The sequence below is a fragment of the Telopea speciosissima genome, chromosome 7, assembly GCF_018873765.1.
Source record: "Telopea speciosissima isolate NSW1024214 ecotype Mountain lineage chromosome 7, Tspe_v1, whole genome shotgun sequence".
Taxonomy (NCBI): domain Eukaryota; kingdom Viridiplantae; phylum Streptophyta; class Magnoliopsida; order Proteales; family Proteaceae; genus Telopea; species Telopea speciosissima.
In genome coordinates, this window is record NC_057922.1 from 30,865,181 (window position 1) to 30,880,791 (window position 15,611).

The 15,611-nt window shown below is 39.0% G+C and overlaps 2 protein-coding genes across 2 annotated transcripts; both read left to right on the plus strand.

Annotated features, from left to right (window-relative positions):
- The first annotated feature begins 355 nt into the window (after window positions 1-355).
- Window positions 356-1,663, plus strand: LOC122668442 (protein STAY-GREEN homolog, chloroplastic-like). The gene is made up of 3 exons (XM_043865007.1): window positions 356-361; window positions 1,081-1,224; window positions 1,340-1,663. The coding sequence occupies exons 1-3, from the start codon at window positions 356-358 to the stop codon at window positions 1,661-1,663; spliced, it is 474 nt and encodes a 157-aa protein (XP_043720942.1).
- Window positions 1,664-6,986: 5,323 nt separating this feature from the next.
- On the plus strand, window positions 6,987-13,965 carry LOC122668443 (protein RESISTANCE TO PHYTOPHTHORA 1, chloroplastic-like). Its single transcript, XM_043865008.1, has 5 exons — window positions 6,987-7,124; window positions 9,911-9,958; window positions 10,456-10,666; window positions 13,528-13,697; window positions 13,786-13,965. Exons 1-5 carry the CDS (start codon window positions 6,987-6,989, stop codon window positions 13,810-13,812), a joined length of 594 nt encoding a protein of 197 aa, XP_043720943.1. The 3' UTR covers window positions 13,813-13,965.
- Window positions 13,966-15,611: the final 1,646 nt, after the last annotated feature.

The window sequence follows — 15,611 nt, forward strand, 5'->3', positions numbered from 1 at the left end:
CTAAGTACACATGTAAGGGTGTCTTTAAAACAGTACCTTTAATTAAAGAAATCTATATTTTTTTATTTCACTAATGGATTATATTTGTATTTATAATAAGCGAGTTGGCAAGCATTGACAATTGACCGCATGAGATTTTTTTTATATGAAGATTATATATTTTATATAGCATCAGGCAACGTGATTATAGTTGTATATGCTAACATAGGTAGAATGATTCCTCAAATGTATTGGATTGTAATCTATCAAGTTACTAGTTTTAAACCCCACACCGCCCCCCCCCCCCCCCCCGCCAAAAAAAAAAAAGAAAGAAAAAAGTATTAGGCTATGAGTGTAATTATGGTTGTATATGATAATGCAGGTAAAATGATTCCTCAAATATATTTGATTGTAATATAAGAAAATTGGATTTTAATATTTTAGTTATTAGATTGATTAAATTTTTTCAAGAAGAGGAAGCGAATTGCCAGGAAAAAATCGATTGATTACTCCCAAGCAAATTTATCATCAGCTTTCAAATGGATAAATTTTTCATTGTGTTTGTTACCCTTTATTCATTTAAAATACACTTGAGGTAAAAACTAAGGTTTTTAACAAATGCCCCCTTGAAAATGTCCATTTGTCTAAATGCCTTCTACAACTTTTTTAATTGTAAATTCCTTTTACTTTCAAAATAATGTAGCACTTTGGTCCTTGTCGTTAATTTGAGACAATCTAATGACCAAAATACCCCTCTAATTAAAATCTATCAAAATTAAAAAATAAAATGACCAAATTGCCATCATCTTCCCCAAACGTTTAGGGTTCGAAACTAAATTTTTTTTTCCCAAATCGATTCGGGCTTGAACCCATCTAGAAAGCAAGAATATGAAGAAGGGCAGGTGACGATGAAAGATTGTGATGTGATTTTATTACACAGAGGAGGGCCATGGCTTGATTCCTTCGATGCAAGCAACGAAAATATTGGTTTTGAAGGATCCTGTTTGGAGTTGTTTCCATTAGAGATGGAAGATATTGTTGTTGTTTATTTGTTTCTCCATGAAGTTTTAATTAATTTCTGAGGGGTTTTACTTTGATTAGGTTGCACGGCTCTTTGGGCCAGCGATCTTAGGAGTAGATAAAAAGAAACACCCAGGAAATCTTCCGAGGACTTATATGCTCACCCACAGTGACATTACCTCTAAACTCACCCTCGCTACCTCTCAATCGATCAACAGTGCTCAGGTATCTCTCAATTCCATTTATGGTTATTGGGTATTCTTCAGAATGATTTAATTAATTTCATGGGGAAAAACAGGGGATCTTCAATAAAGAAAAAAATTTGGTGCTCTATTTGCACCTACAGGGTTGGTATAACAGGTTACAGAGGGATGAAGTGGTTGCAGAGTGGAAAAAAGTTAAGGGAAAGATGTCTCTCCATGTTCACTGCCATATAAGTGGAGGTCATTTCCTTCTAAATCTTATTGCAACTCAGATACTTCATCTTCTCTGTTTTGTCAGATCTTCAAAAAGCAGCTGCAGTTGCAGCCGAGGAGATATCTCGAAATGTATTTCATTCTCAACTTTCTCCTTATCAGTGGAGTTTTATTTTCAGAATCGATGTAACTACTTTTATATGAATTTCAATTTCCAATTATTGATAATAGCGTTGAAACATTGCTAATTTGTGAAATTCGTTTTCTGTCTATGTATCACAAACTTCCCCATCTTTTGGCCGCGTTTGGTATTTGACTTGGGAATACTTGATATTCAGATCTGTTGTTTTGTTAAGGGATTATCCTTGAAGTTTTACTCTGTTTGAGTTGAATTCATTTTTGCTACTGAGTAATGTTGCTTAATGTTGCTTGATTCGGTCTCCCCCCCTTCCACATGGGTTCAAATCCTAACCAATTTGGGAAAACAAATTTAAGCTTCAAACCCTAAACTTTTGGGAAAGATGAGGGCAATTTGGTCATTTTATTTTTTTAATTTTGATGGATTGTAATCAGAGGGGTATTTTGATCATTAGATTCTTTAAAATTAACGTCTAACATCCCAAATTAACGGTAGGAACCAAAGTACTATATTGTTTTGAAAGTAAGGGGGAATTTACAATTACAAAAGTTGTAGGGGGCATTTGGACAAATGAGCATTTTTAGGGAGGCATTTGTTAAAAATCCTAAAAACTATAAAGACATTAGAATGGATTAAAATCCTCTGCAATACCGGTGAGGCGGCAGTGCACATCCGATGGCACAGCAAAGGCCATCCTGGTCCCATTAGAACACATCCTCACCCTCTCCCAATCCCCCTTCAAAGTTATGTGACCTATATTTGTATTTTAAAAGTAATAAAAATTAAGTCAATAACTGGTTGAAGGGTTGACACTAATTCTTTAGAGGGAAAGGTTCTTTTGAGCGTGGGGGAGGGTATGCTAGCATGCACCCTTTCTCTTTTTATCTCTCTCCTCCTTACATGAAGGGACCTTTATCGCCCCCAATACTACTGGGGGTGCTGTGCGCATCGTGCAGCGTAGCACCGCCCATGTGTGCATGGTGGGACCCACTGTCCACACATGGGCGGTGCTGCACTGCACGATGCGCACAACACCCCCAGTAGTACTGGGGGCGATAATTTTCCTACATGAAGTGACTCCTCTCTTTCAACCAAAAAAAAAAAAAGGTGACTCCTCTCCCTCCCAAAGTACGAAACAATTTCTTTGCCCCTCCTTGTTATGCTCTCTCTCTCATGACAAGACTCATCTACTTCCCAAAGTATGAAACCATTTCATCGCACCTCATTGTTGTGCTCTCCTACGGCGCTTGCTTAGAGAGTCCTCACCGGAAAATTATTTGCTCCATTTTTTGCCCCGTCCATTTCCCCAAGTCCCTCTAATAGGGGGGTGGATCCCACCCAGGCAGGGGGTAAGGTGGTCATTTCCACCCCCTTATTAGAGGAACTTGGGGAAATGGACCGGGCAGGAAAATGGAGCAGATAATGATCCAGTCCTCACCCCTCTCTTATCTCTCTCTTCAGATGAAATGACTCCTCTATCTTCCAATGTACGAAATTGTTTTGTCCCACTCATTGTTGTGCTCTCCTATGCCGCTTGTTCAGAGAGCCGTTTCCCTTGTTTAGAATAGGTAAGCTACACTTATACTCCTCATTGGTCCCTCCCGGTTTTGCCCTCAATTTTTTCCCATCTTCATTGCCATGAAGTACAAAACAAAACATTTCACCTAATGGTCCCCTTTTTATGTTCTTCCATATCCAAATAAGGTCAATCATTTGACAGCATATTTGATCTTCTACTTGTTTAGCTTATTGTGTAAATTAGATATGATTTATATTTTTTTACATTGATTTTGTGTTTGAAAGATGTGTCTATTTAGAACATGGAGAAATGATTATATTCCCGTCTGGGAGCGTGGCCTGCCTATGTGTCTATCTCTCTCCTCCCGTGTGAAAAGACATCCCTAACCTTTTGTTTTGGGGAGAGGAGAGATGAACACAGGGAACACTGGCATAGGCCCCGCTCTCGAACAAAGAACTACTTCCCTTGGAACATATGACCTTCTTTTGAATATAATAGGGTAGATCAAAATTGGACAAATAAAGTGATTGTTATAAATAAACCAAATTGAAGTCATTAGCAATCGGTTCGGTTAGTTTTGGTCCGTTATTGGTTTATTTTAAGGGTAAAGTACACATACCCCCCTATAATGCACCCAATATTCTTCGTACGCCCCTAAGTGGCTCAATATTCCACGTACCACCCCTCAATATTCCACGTACAACCCCTGCTTTACACCCCAAATGCCAGATAGGTCCGATCCGTTAAATACCACTGTTCACTGCCAAATTTTGACCATTTTACCCTTTGCTCCATTTTCTTAAATCTAAAAAGACTTAATTACCCTCACTTATTTGTTGCCCTAAACTAATTGAAAATGAGCATTTTACCCTTTGTTTTTTTTTTATAAATGAAAAGACATAATTGCCCTCACTTATGTAGTATCCTAACCTAATTAGAAAAGACTATTTTACCCCTAAATATTTGTTCCTAAAAACCAACCCAACCTAACCGACGAAAAGCTTGGGAGGACCTGCTGCTCCGGCAAGGCGTCCAGCTCCCTGCTCCTGCGACTTCCTTCCTTCTCTGACCATACGTATTGGCGTATAGCTGAACAGCCTGAACCGGGACCCAGCAAGCCCAACTGACTGCGATCCTCGGCCCCGATACGGCTCCATTCGAAACCCTGATTTCCCATCTCATGTCATCTGGGAACGAACAGCGATCGCAGGCCGAGGCGTTATTTAATCTCTGCAAATAGAATCAGCCCGATGCGTTGTCTCTCAAGCTCGCTCATCTTCTTCAGTCATCTCCTCTCGTCGAGCTACGGGCCATGTCAGTGATTCTCCTTCGTAAGCAGCTCACCCGTGATGATTCTTACGTATGGCCTTGTCTTTCTCCTTCTACGCAATCAGCTCTCAAAACTCACCTTCTTGCTTGCGTTCAACAAGAAGTTGCCAAGACGATATCCAAAAAGCTCTGCGATACAGTCTCCGAGCTCACTTCAGGTATCCTTCCTGATGGTGGGTGGCCGGAGCTTCTCCCCTTTATGTTCCAGTGTGTCACCTCCGATAACCCTCGGCTTCAAGAGTTTGCTCTTCTGATGGAAACCTACCTCAGGAGTGCTTGTTTGCGATTCTGATGAAGATGTTTCTTTCAATTCCTTTACAAATTTAGCCTAAAATATCAATCAAACCTTTAGAAACAGAATGCTCTGATAGATTGGACCCGGCAGGGTATAGAATTGAGCATCATTCAACTAAGTTTTAAGAGTCAGATTCAAGTTTCATTGAAACAAGTTTAAAAAAAAGGAAGGATTGTCGTCGTTTAGGGTTAATCCAGGTTTATCATCATTCTCGGCAGATCCGCACAGTTCCGGTGATTCTCTATTGGAGCTTATAGAGTTCACCAAGGGGAGAATTCCGAAGGATTATTGGGGAGTTACCGTCCCGGTTCAGCTATACGCCAATACGTATAGCCGGAGAAGGAAGGAAGTCGCCAGAGCAGGGAGCTGGACGCCTGGCCGGAGCAACAACTTTCTCTAAGTACGGAGGCGCTCTAAGTGAGTTGATTTGGGGAAGATGAGGGCATTTTGGGGGGTTTTTCAGGAACAAATATTTAGGGGTAAAATAGTCTTTTCAAATTAGATTAGGATAATATATAAATGAGGGCAATTAGATCTTTTCATTTATAAAAATAAAACAAAGGGTAAAATGATCATTTTCAATTAGTTTAGGGCAACAAATAAGTGAGGGTAATTAAGTCTTTTTAGATTTAAGAAAATGAAGCAAAGGGTAAAATGGTCAAAATATTGACATCTAACGGTGGTATTTAACGGATTGGACCTATCTGGCATTTGGGGTGTAAAGCAGGGGTGATAAGTGGAATATTGAAGGGTGATACATGGAATATTGGGCCGCTTAGAGGGGTACGAGGAATTTTGGGTGCATTATAGGGGGTACGTGGACTTTACCCTTATTTTAATGGTTTTTTCTTGATTTTTTTTTTCGATCTATTATCGGCATGGTCTTTGTTTTTTCATATAAAAAAGAGTAAATTACAGGAGAGGTACCCATTATTTGAGAAAAGTACACCATAGATATTTTATTTAAAAAAAATGAATGTTTGGGGTCTCTAAATAAGTGTAAAACTAGTTTGGTTTAACTAATCAAATGGATTTTATAATATTATCCTTTACTCAATACGATGACTGTTCCACTTCCAATCTCGTAGTTCCACGGCAAAGAGCAAAACCCAGGGTTTGGCAAAAAATCGCCATCATCATTGCCGGCGGAGATCAAAGTGGTAATGGAGGAAATCCAATGGCACTCTCTCTCCTACCTGATTTAACGATTGTTCATCGTCTTCTATCTTAGGGTTTGAAATTTAAGATTGAAGACGAGAAGGGTCTCCCTGCTTCAGTGAGCAAGTTTCCCTGTTACTGTGTGTTTGTTTACAACGAACGTAGCTCCGATGATGCTCGCAATTTTTGTTTCACCTCTGTGTTGCGTTCCCTTCTCGGCGTCTTGGAATAATTTTAGTTCTTGTTTCGTTTCTGTGCTTTCTTGATTTATTTCTTCTAGATCTGTCTGTCGGTTTTTGTTTTCAGATCTAGTTTAGTTTTGGTTTTTTTTTTTCTTCCGTTTTTCACCTATGTTGTTTCTTGCTTGCTCTGCTCCGCCTTTGTCTTTAGTTTTCATTTTGGTCTGCGTGCGCTTGGTTTTCTTTTATTGGACTTTTTCAATAGATGAAAACAATGTCGATTTGATTAATTAAATTAAATTTTCTTAAACAGCACCTCACTTGCCTTCAGTTAATGACAACCATTCCTTCTCAGCTCTTAATTACACTGAGAGACAGAGAGAGATCAGAAATCCCAAACCTTGTCTTTAGTTGATGACATCCATGATCAAGACACAAGATCCATTAATGCCGAATTATATGAATCCCACAATTACTTCTGGTGCAAAGAAGAAGAAGTGTTATTTGCAAGTGAGTTCTTTCCAGAATGCAAGGAATTCCTATCATTCTAAACCTTGCGTTGCTTCTGAAGCTAAAAAACCAGTCATGAGGACTAATCTAATGAAACCAGAGAGCACTTCAACAAAGACATGTGGTTTGGAAGTAGAGAACCCAGATAGTGCTCTATGTTCCAACCTAAATGCTGGTACAAATTTCTGATTCCTAGTTCAGAAAAGTAAGAGACAAGGGAGCCACTTTCATGGGTTCTCACTTCCCAACCCAGAGGATGGAGGAAGAGATTCCCTTGAAGTGAGAAAGACCCATTTCTCCCGTTCTGGAGAATAGGATGAAGACTCAGACCGAGATTCCCAGGAATGACCAAGAAAGAAACCCTGAACTTGACGCAACGAAATCCATCTCTTTTACCCTTGCTTTGTGGATGGGAGGACGATGCTTTGTGAATGAGAGGACGATGGACACCGAAACCCAAATGCCGGATTCCGACGGAAACTGTGAATCCAACTCCGGTAGCCCTAGATACAGATTGTCGTTTTTGATCTTTGTCTTCGTCTTCTTCATGGAACGGGACGTTGCTGATCTTAATATTCATGTTCATGGAGATTATAGGATCTCTATTGCAGGATCGTTTGTTTTCAGATTTAGTTTCAGATTTAGGGATTTTTTTGTTTCACCGTGGAATTAGAACGAAATTGGAAGTGAAATGATCATCGTGCTGGGTAAAGGATAATATTGTAAAATCCATTTGATTAGATAAGCAAGATTAACTTTAAACTTGTTTAAATACCCCAAACGTTCATTTAAAAAAAAGAGATATCTGTGGTGTATTTTTCTCAAATAATGGGCACCTCCCATGTAATTTTATGTAAAAAGAATGATAAATTGTATCGATCCTTTTTTATCCGATTTGATCCGGTTAGTTTTGGTCCGTTATTGATTTATTTTAATGGTTTTTTTTTAATTTTTTTTTTATCGATCTATTATCGGCATGGTCTTTGTTTTTTTATATAAAAAAGGGTTAAATACGCGTACCCCTGTAATGCACCCAATATTCCTCGTACCCCCCTAAGCTTCTGATAAGTCCACGTACCACCACCCCTCAATATTCCACGTACCACCCCTGCTTTATCCCCCTAATGCCATTTAAGTCCACACCAGGTATTAAATGCTAAAAAATGATCAAACTACCCTTTCTTCTATCTTTTCTAAAATTTGAAAAGACCTAATTGCCCTGACCTATTTGTTAAAATTTGAAAAGACCAAAATGCCCTCATCTTCCCCAAATCATCATCTTTTTTTACATACCCCCACCATCACCCCCACCACCACTGCCGCCACCACCACCAATCCCAATACTCATTTCCCTCAAATCTCTCCTCCCCATTTTCCTTTTTTCTTTTTCTTTTCCAAGTGCAACGCATCTCTCAAAATCTTTCCTTTCCATCCGTTTAGTTTCTTCAAATGGCTTTCGTTTCATCTCTCTTTTAAGAAGAAAAACCAGAGAGAGATAGAGAGGGGTGAAGAGGGAGAATACATTTGCGGAGAGAGCAAACGAGACCTCTCTTTACAGCTCTTTCTGGGTTCTGGCGTTCCTTTTTTTTTTTTTGGAAGAACAAAAAAAAAGTTTTTTTTCCCCTTTTGTTTCAGCCACCGACCGGCGAAGGGCGATTGATAAATCTATCGATCTTCGTAGCCGATCGTTATCCTCCTGTGTTAATCAGGTACTGGTTTCTTTTTTTTGCTGATTTTAGTTTCGATAATAAGTTTTCTTAGATTTAATGGGCTATAATTCTGTGGTTTTACGAGTTCCGAGGAAATTTGCTATTTTTTATTCGAAAGTATTTTGACGGGAAATAAGGACGGCGACACTCGTTTAGGGTTTTCTTAGCGGTAATGGTCTCTTCTTTTTTTTTTCGAGAGAGAAAAAAATCATGTGGTTCATTTGGTGTTTGCTTCTCTTGCATTTGTTGTCATCCATTTGTGATGAAATGTTGCGTTTTGTTACGATTCTCCCATCAATGAGTGGTCTTGTTGGTCATTGACTCTTTGTAAACTTTGGTTACTTTGTGAATTTCTGTGTGTACTTCACATGCTGGGATGAGAGACAGTGAGGTGGGGCTTCACGGTGGGATGGTGATGGTGTTAATGGTGGGTGGCGGTGGTGGTGGTGGTGGTGGTGGTGGTGGTGGTGGTGGATATGTAAAAGAAGATGATGATTTGGGGAAGATGAGGGCATTTTGGTCTTTTTAAATTTTAGCAAATAGGTTAGGGCAATTAGATCTTTTCAAATTTTAGAAAAGATAGAAGAAAGGGTAGTTTGGTCATTTTTTAGCATTTAATACCTGGTGTGGACTTAAATGGCATTAGGGGGGTAAAGCAGGGGTGGTACGTGGAATATTGAGGGGTGGTACGTGGACTTATCAGAAGATTAGGGGGTACGAGGAATATTGGGTGCATTACAGGGGGATACGCGTATTTAACCCTATAAAACTCTGTAAAAAGAATGATAAATTGTATCGATCCTTTTTTATCCGATTTGATCAATCTTATCGAGATCGGTTGAGTCATTGTCAGCCCTCTAAATAGCTTATTTCTTTTCTCCCCCTCGTCTTAGAGGCAAAACAAGAGTGTGACATGTTTTTTTGGTAGAATAGTGGCATGTAATTGTTAAAAGATTGGCCTAGGGTACGTGGCATTAATACATATCGTCTATGGGGTATAGGTCTTGCACTTAGATCCCACAGCTTATGAACGATGTGAGCCCAAGGGGAGGATATCAACATGGGGAGAGGATCCCGATTGTGTTGTCAAGTTTAGCAAAATATTCAAACTAATATCTGCCACTTGGCCACATAATTTGGCTCACAAAATAGACCCCAAAAATTCCTTATCCATCCGTATATCCATAAAATTTGAACTCAATTCATGTTCTGTATATGGAGAAATTTTTTTAAAAAAAAATTAAAGATTCCAAAAAAAAAACCCGTTCATTTTGCTAGAGTAATGTATCATTTATAATTTCAAATAATTCAACAAAAAATCTCCTTATATCCAACCTCACTTTTATCATCTCCTCCCAGCGTGTCTCTCTGTGGCTCTGTCTGTGGGCATGTGGCCGCCTCGCCAACACGGCTTCCAATGGCAAATCATTTCTGAAGGATTTTAAGAAAGGAAAAAGTATGATTGAAAATGTACGCGTTACTCTCAACCAAAATTCCCGCCATCTTTCCGATAAATGATTCCGGCACTATAAAGTGTTACAGAAGAAAACTCAAAATCGGGGCAACTTCAAATGGCCTTGACCTTGATACACAGACGGTTGAAGAACGCGTAGGAGACCAAGATCCAAGCAAAAGAAGTAGTATTGAGTCCACCTAGACTACTACTTCATCTGCTACTTCGACAATCGATAAAGTCATAAAAAAGGTAAGCTTTATTTCCTGAAATCGGTTGTTGTTTCGTTAGAACCTGAACCGTAAATCGTTTTCGGGAAATGCCCATTACCTAGTTCATATGGTTTTTGGTTAATCTTTATCTTTTATTATCACCCACCATCCCGGGTGTATCTGTGTATGTTCGGAGGAGTACGAAATATAGTTCCAAAGCATCATACCGAAAGCAACATTTTGTCATCCAATCTCAATTACCCACATTCTATATAACACTGGAAGTAGTTCTTCGTACATTGAAAGTTTGTATTTTCAATATCCAGGGATAGCTTTAAGTTTCACTGGCTATGTGAATTGTGAATGCTTTAGGAGTAATTTAATTCAGTTCAAATTTAAATTCTTACTTTGCCCATGTGGCTTTCCGTCTGTTTTCTTTATATGGATTTAAGCCATTTCCTGATTTTAACTTGAGTCTTGTGAGAAGATTCATTTTCTTTCAAGTTGTATCTTCGTGAGTTTTGTGTTATATATCAGGTTGTTCAAAAGATTGCTGCAACTTTTGCGCCTAGGGCTTCCACCGCAACAAAGAATCCTGCAGTACCTGGGACTGCTTTGTACACTGTTTTTGAAGTTCAAGGTTATGCCTCAATGTTGCTTGGTGGGGCACTTTCGTTCAATTTCATATTTCCATCGAATGAACCTGACATATGGAGATTGATGGGGATGTGGTCCATTTGGATGTTCAGTAAGTTATGCTTCATTGATTGTCCTCTTCCTATTGCATATAAATTTGATAACCAACTTACATTCATTCCTGTCACTCTATTTCTCATGTGCTTTTACTACTTTCACAAGAGAACTACTTGGGGTTGGGACCTGTAGTCATCTGGAAACTTCTTAATTTTCATACTTAATTTTTATATGTATCTTCAATTTATTGTCCATGAAGACTAACCTAATTGATCATGTAATGCTTATAAGCCCAGCATAAATTCTTGGACTATAGAATGTGGAAACTGTTGATCACTTGTTTCTTCAATGGCCCTTTGCCAGAAAGGCAAGTTTCATTTCTGATTGTGGGTGTCTCCTCTGAATTGGATTTTCCCCAAGGATGTTTTGGGGCTCATGTGGTTTTGGCTTTTTTGCTCCTTTTGGAAAAAGAGGCAAATTTTATGGAGAGGTACACTATTGGCGTGTTTTGTGGTGCCTTTGGGAGCAGAGGAATGTGAGATTGTTCTGCAATATAATTTCAATGGAGAAGTCAGTCAGAGAGATCACTAGGAGAGATTGGGAAACTATCATCTTTTCACAACTAGGGAGCGTTAGACAGATTGAGGAGGTGGACACCACCTCCTTTTGATGCAGTTAAGCTTAATTTTGACTGATGTTTATTGAGAATCGGAGGTTAAGGGTTTTAACAGGTCGAGCTCTGGTGCCATTGAAAGAATCTACTCGAGACCAGTGGGAGAGGGGGATTCTACTATAGGGAAGCTGCTGTCCCTTCGCATGGGGTTTGATTTTTGCCATAAAGGAAGGTTTTACTAACATTGTGGTGGAAGGAGACACAACTACAGCTATTGATTGGATTAGATCTATTGAGGATCGCTCTTGGAGATCTGCCAACATCATAAAACAAATAAAATCCTTGGCCTCTCATGTGAACTGCTTGTTCCAATAAAAACCAAGCTTGGCAAATACTTTGCAGACCTAATCATAGTTCGAGAACTCACGAGATCTCAGTCGAGATCTCGTTTTTTTGAGAAGTCGAGTCGAGTTGTCATACGAGTTAAAAAAGTACACTTTCTTGGTCGAGATCTGGGGTAACAAGAGATCTCGACCCGAGATCTTGGGTCGACCCAGATCTCGACCCATCTATTTCTTTAAAATTCACCTAACTCGACAAAACCACAACAGAACTCGATTGAGTTATGTCCAAAGGCTGTTTTCTTCTCTATTTGAAGACTGTGAGTCATTTTGGCTCTGGATTTGAAGTTGTAACCTGCGGGAGAGTTGATTCAACTGCACATTTGATAGGGGATTTAGCATATGTTGATGACAACACTTATATGAATATTGTGTCAAACTATGTGCAACACTACAGCAACACTATGACATGGGAATTCTATGTGGATAGTTTTGGGACTGAATTCATTACTCAATCACATTTTATGTAATGTAACATTGTTAAACAGATTGATGTATTGTACACTTTAAAATTTCTAATGCTTATTTAAGTTGTTTAGCTATTAATTGAATGTTTTGCTTGCTTTAATGCTTTCTATTACTAAATTATGTGTAGAGTAGGGTATTTTAAGTACGCCGCCTACCAACTTAGGGTCCGAAGTTAAACTCCTATTTGGACTTTGGTTTTGCAAAATCTGATAATGCCATTGTGTTTAGATGGCCTAAACTAGGCTGAATACCATCGAGTTGAGGTTTCGAGTTGAAAAAAAAAAATGCACCAATTCGACCGAGATCTCGGTTTTTCCCAGGGTCGAGTTCCGAGTTTTAGTACCTTGGACCTAATAGCTAGCGTAGTGAGAATCAGGTGGCGCTCGGGGTATTCCTTTCCTCTTTATAGCATTTTGCATTGTGGTTTTGGTTTTGTTTTTAGGTGGTTGTTTATGTTTTGTTCTTGGGTGTTATATGTTGTTGCTTCTGTGGGTTGTGCTCTTTATTTTCTTTGAATTTTAGTATAGTTACTGCGTAATTAGAAAAAAAAAAAATGTTCCTTGTGACGCCTAATTGAACTTTCATCTTCCTCTGATACATTCGAATCTCCATGGGACAAAATTTTCACTAGAAAAGTAGTTATCATGGCCAAACAACTCTCCCGTATTAAGGTTCATACTTACTGATGATGTTGACTTACAGAGATTGGTTATTTACTTCTTTTTTTTTAAGCTTTTGATTTGTTGCTATACCTGAGGATAAGGCATCATTTCTGTGATACTCTGATAGGAAGAAATAGACCAAGTAGTTTTGTCTTCATAGACATACAGAAAAATGGTTAGTTTCTGATTCTAATGTGTAATGTGAGGACACGATTTTTGTTGGTAAAATTGTTCAATCTCATTTTTATATGTTTTCCTTTTTATTTTACAGCATATTTTTGTTCATTTGTTCATTTGGATGCATGGTTTAGGTCAGAAACAATCCTCCACCATGATGACTCGCAAAATAATGATTTGCCACTGGCCATCTTCTATATGGACTTGCTGAGCAAGTGGATGATATTTTTCTGCTGGTAGCCAATTATAAAACATGGCATCCATGGTTAGGAGGAGTTTGTCTTTAAAAAGATTGTTTTAAATTCCCTAGTGTTTATCCTTCCTTGATGAATGCATCTGTGTCTCTGCACATGCATGTGTTTGCTTGTTCTTTCTCGTTTACATCCACATAGAATGTTAGATGAAACCTGAATATATGAACAGAGTAAATATAAAGTAGCTAGATTATATAGTTTCTTGAAGCATCTCAATTTCTAAAGCATGCTAAAACCTGATAAGTTGTTTGCCATGAAGAATGATTCCTAAGTATTCTGAGCTGTGAAGTTTATTTCAATTCTGCTTTGAGATTTCCACTTATCCTTTGTGTTTTCTTCAGCAATACCTTCCCTTCGGGCTCGAGACTGCTCAAAGAATGAGAAAGAAGCTCTCAACTACCTTTTTCTTCTCATTCCACTACTCAATGTTCTTATTCCATTATTTTTGAAATCCTTCTCAGTTGTCTGGTCTGCAGATACTATAACTTTCTTTGGGATGTATGCTTGGAAAGTACAACTTTGTTTGTTGGGTTCGATCTAATTTTGATTTGTAATTATTTTTCATAACTTGCTGCTTGAAATATTTCATCTTTTTACAGCTTGGCTGGTTACAGAAGTCAGAATAGGTGCATGATGCAGTGAGTTGTGTTCATTGTCAAAAGGTGTTTCATCAATTGTCTCCTCTTTGCTCACTGATAGCTGATTAATAAATTCATGATGTATGGCCAATGTAAAGTCGCTTAAGCAGGATAGGACATGCAGCAATGCTCTAGTATGACCATCAAGTGGAACTATGGAAGTGAGAGGTTGCCTTTTTTGGGGGGTGGGGGGGAGAGGGAGTTCTTTTTTAATGGTTATGACTGGAGCTCCATATACTGTGTATCAAGTTATCTGAAGGGGTTTGGACAATTACACATCTCTATTTCTGGATAGGCAATTGAAGGGGTCTTTGATGTCCACAACCCCCTCAAAAAAGGACAAAAAGAAAGTAAAAACCAAAAGTTGGATTTTTTTTTAAACGGTAAATATGTTTGTAACCAAATTGGTTACAATTGATTGTTGCAACTTCTTTTCTTTGCCCATGACTACATCGTTTACAACCTCTTTTAGATGAGGTAATTTTTTGTTAATTTCATTACCCTCTCTTTCCTTACCGTTTGAGTCTTTGAGAGCTTCTTTCATGGAGGAATGGATCGAGACGGTCAACAATTGGCCGGAGACCTCAATGCAGCTGGGCCAATCTAAAGAAGGCTAGACATTTTGGTTCCCTTCTCCCAGCCATTACCTGCAACTCTTACTCGCTTAAGACCCTCTCCTCCTGCAGCTCTAATTATTGATTCATTGCCCTGGCCTTGTTCCAGTGGGTATGCCAGGTCCCAATCGCATCCGTGCTTCAGTTGCTCAGCCCAGTCCTCCAAATCCTAGTCCAGTTCCTTGTTTCCGCTTACGGCCTCACTGCTGTATACCCTTCTGATTACCAGCTCTTACTATCACTTCAAGGTGATTCCCCGTCAACCCAGAAAGCTGAAACCCTTTTCCATTACTCAATCCATCCCTCAGCGGAGAGTAAAGAGACTAATCATGGATCATCATTGTGTACAGAGAAATGAGTAAGAGATTTTGTGAGTTTCAATTAGTATTGGTTTAAGAGGGATCTTTATCACCTCCAGTTTGCTGACCGGCCCAGTTCCCAGTTCCTCTAACAAAGGGGGGCTGAAATGACCTCTCTACCCATGCCCAAACACCCTGTCCGAGTGGGGTCCACCATCCCCCTATTAGAGGAACTGGGGAACTGGGCCGGTCAGCAAACTGGAGGTGATAATTTTCCGTTTAAGAGATGTAGATTGCTGAATCAGTCAATGTACAGAAGTTTCGGGAGAGGTGAGGGTCTTTGACAATTTACATTCTTCGACCCTCTATAAATAACTCATGGCCAAGTTGGAATATTTTTTTAACAAAAATTTAATTTAAAAGTTTTTTCATGGAAACAAAATTAATTTAAGGAAAAAAGAAAGCTACCAGGTTGTGTGGTGCTACATCGAGACGTAGGAAGGGTGAAATGATCGGTCCCACATTCCATGAATGAAAAATCTCACACCTGTTGGATGCTCCTGCACGTGCTCTCATTGGTCCTGTGCTAGTGCAAGAGCCACTCATAGCTTGGCAGCAATCCCTCTCCCTTAGATTATAATCAAAACAAAGTGTCCAACAGAAGGAAGAAAAGATTCCAAGACAAATTATTGTCGTGGCCTTCCTTTGACAACCATCTTTCCAGCTCTTCAGAGTCTTGTCCATATTTTTATGGACTTGCTTCCCAACAATAGTGCCCTCTTGATTCCTTGTTGAATTCTGTTGCGTACACACGTGGTGGGAAGAGAGATAAAACACAAAGAGAGAAAATAGGAGCATAGAGATAAAGATAACA

Coding starts and splice junctions, on each gene's coding strand:
- LOC122668442 (XM_043865007.1), top strand. Junction 1,225..1,339: donor AATCGATCAACAGTGCTCAG/GTATCTCTCAAT, acceptor CTCTATTTGCAC/CTACAGGGTTGGTATAACAG.
- LOC122668443 (XM_043865008.1), top strand. CDS start 6,987: ATGGACACCGAAACCCAAATGCCGGATTCCGACGGAAACTGTGAATCC. Junction 9,959..10,455: donor TCGATAAAGTCATAAAAAAG/GTAAGCTTTATT, acceptor GTTATATATCAG/GTTGTTCAAAAGATTGCTGC. Junction 10,667..13,527: donor GTGGTCCATTTGGATGTTCA/GTAAGTTATGCT, acceptor TGTTTTCTTCAG/CAATACCTTCCCTTCGGGCT.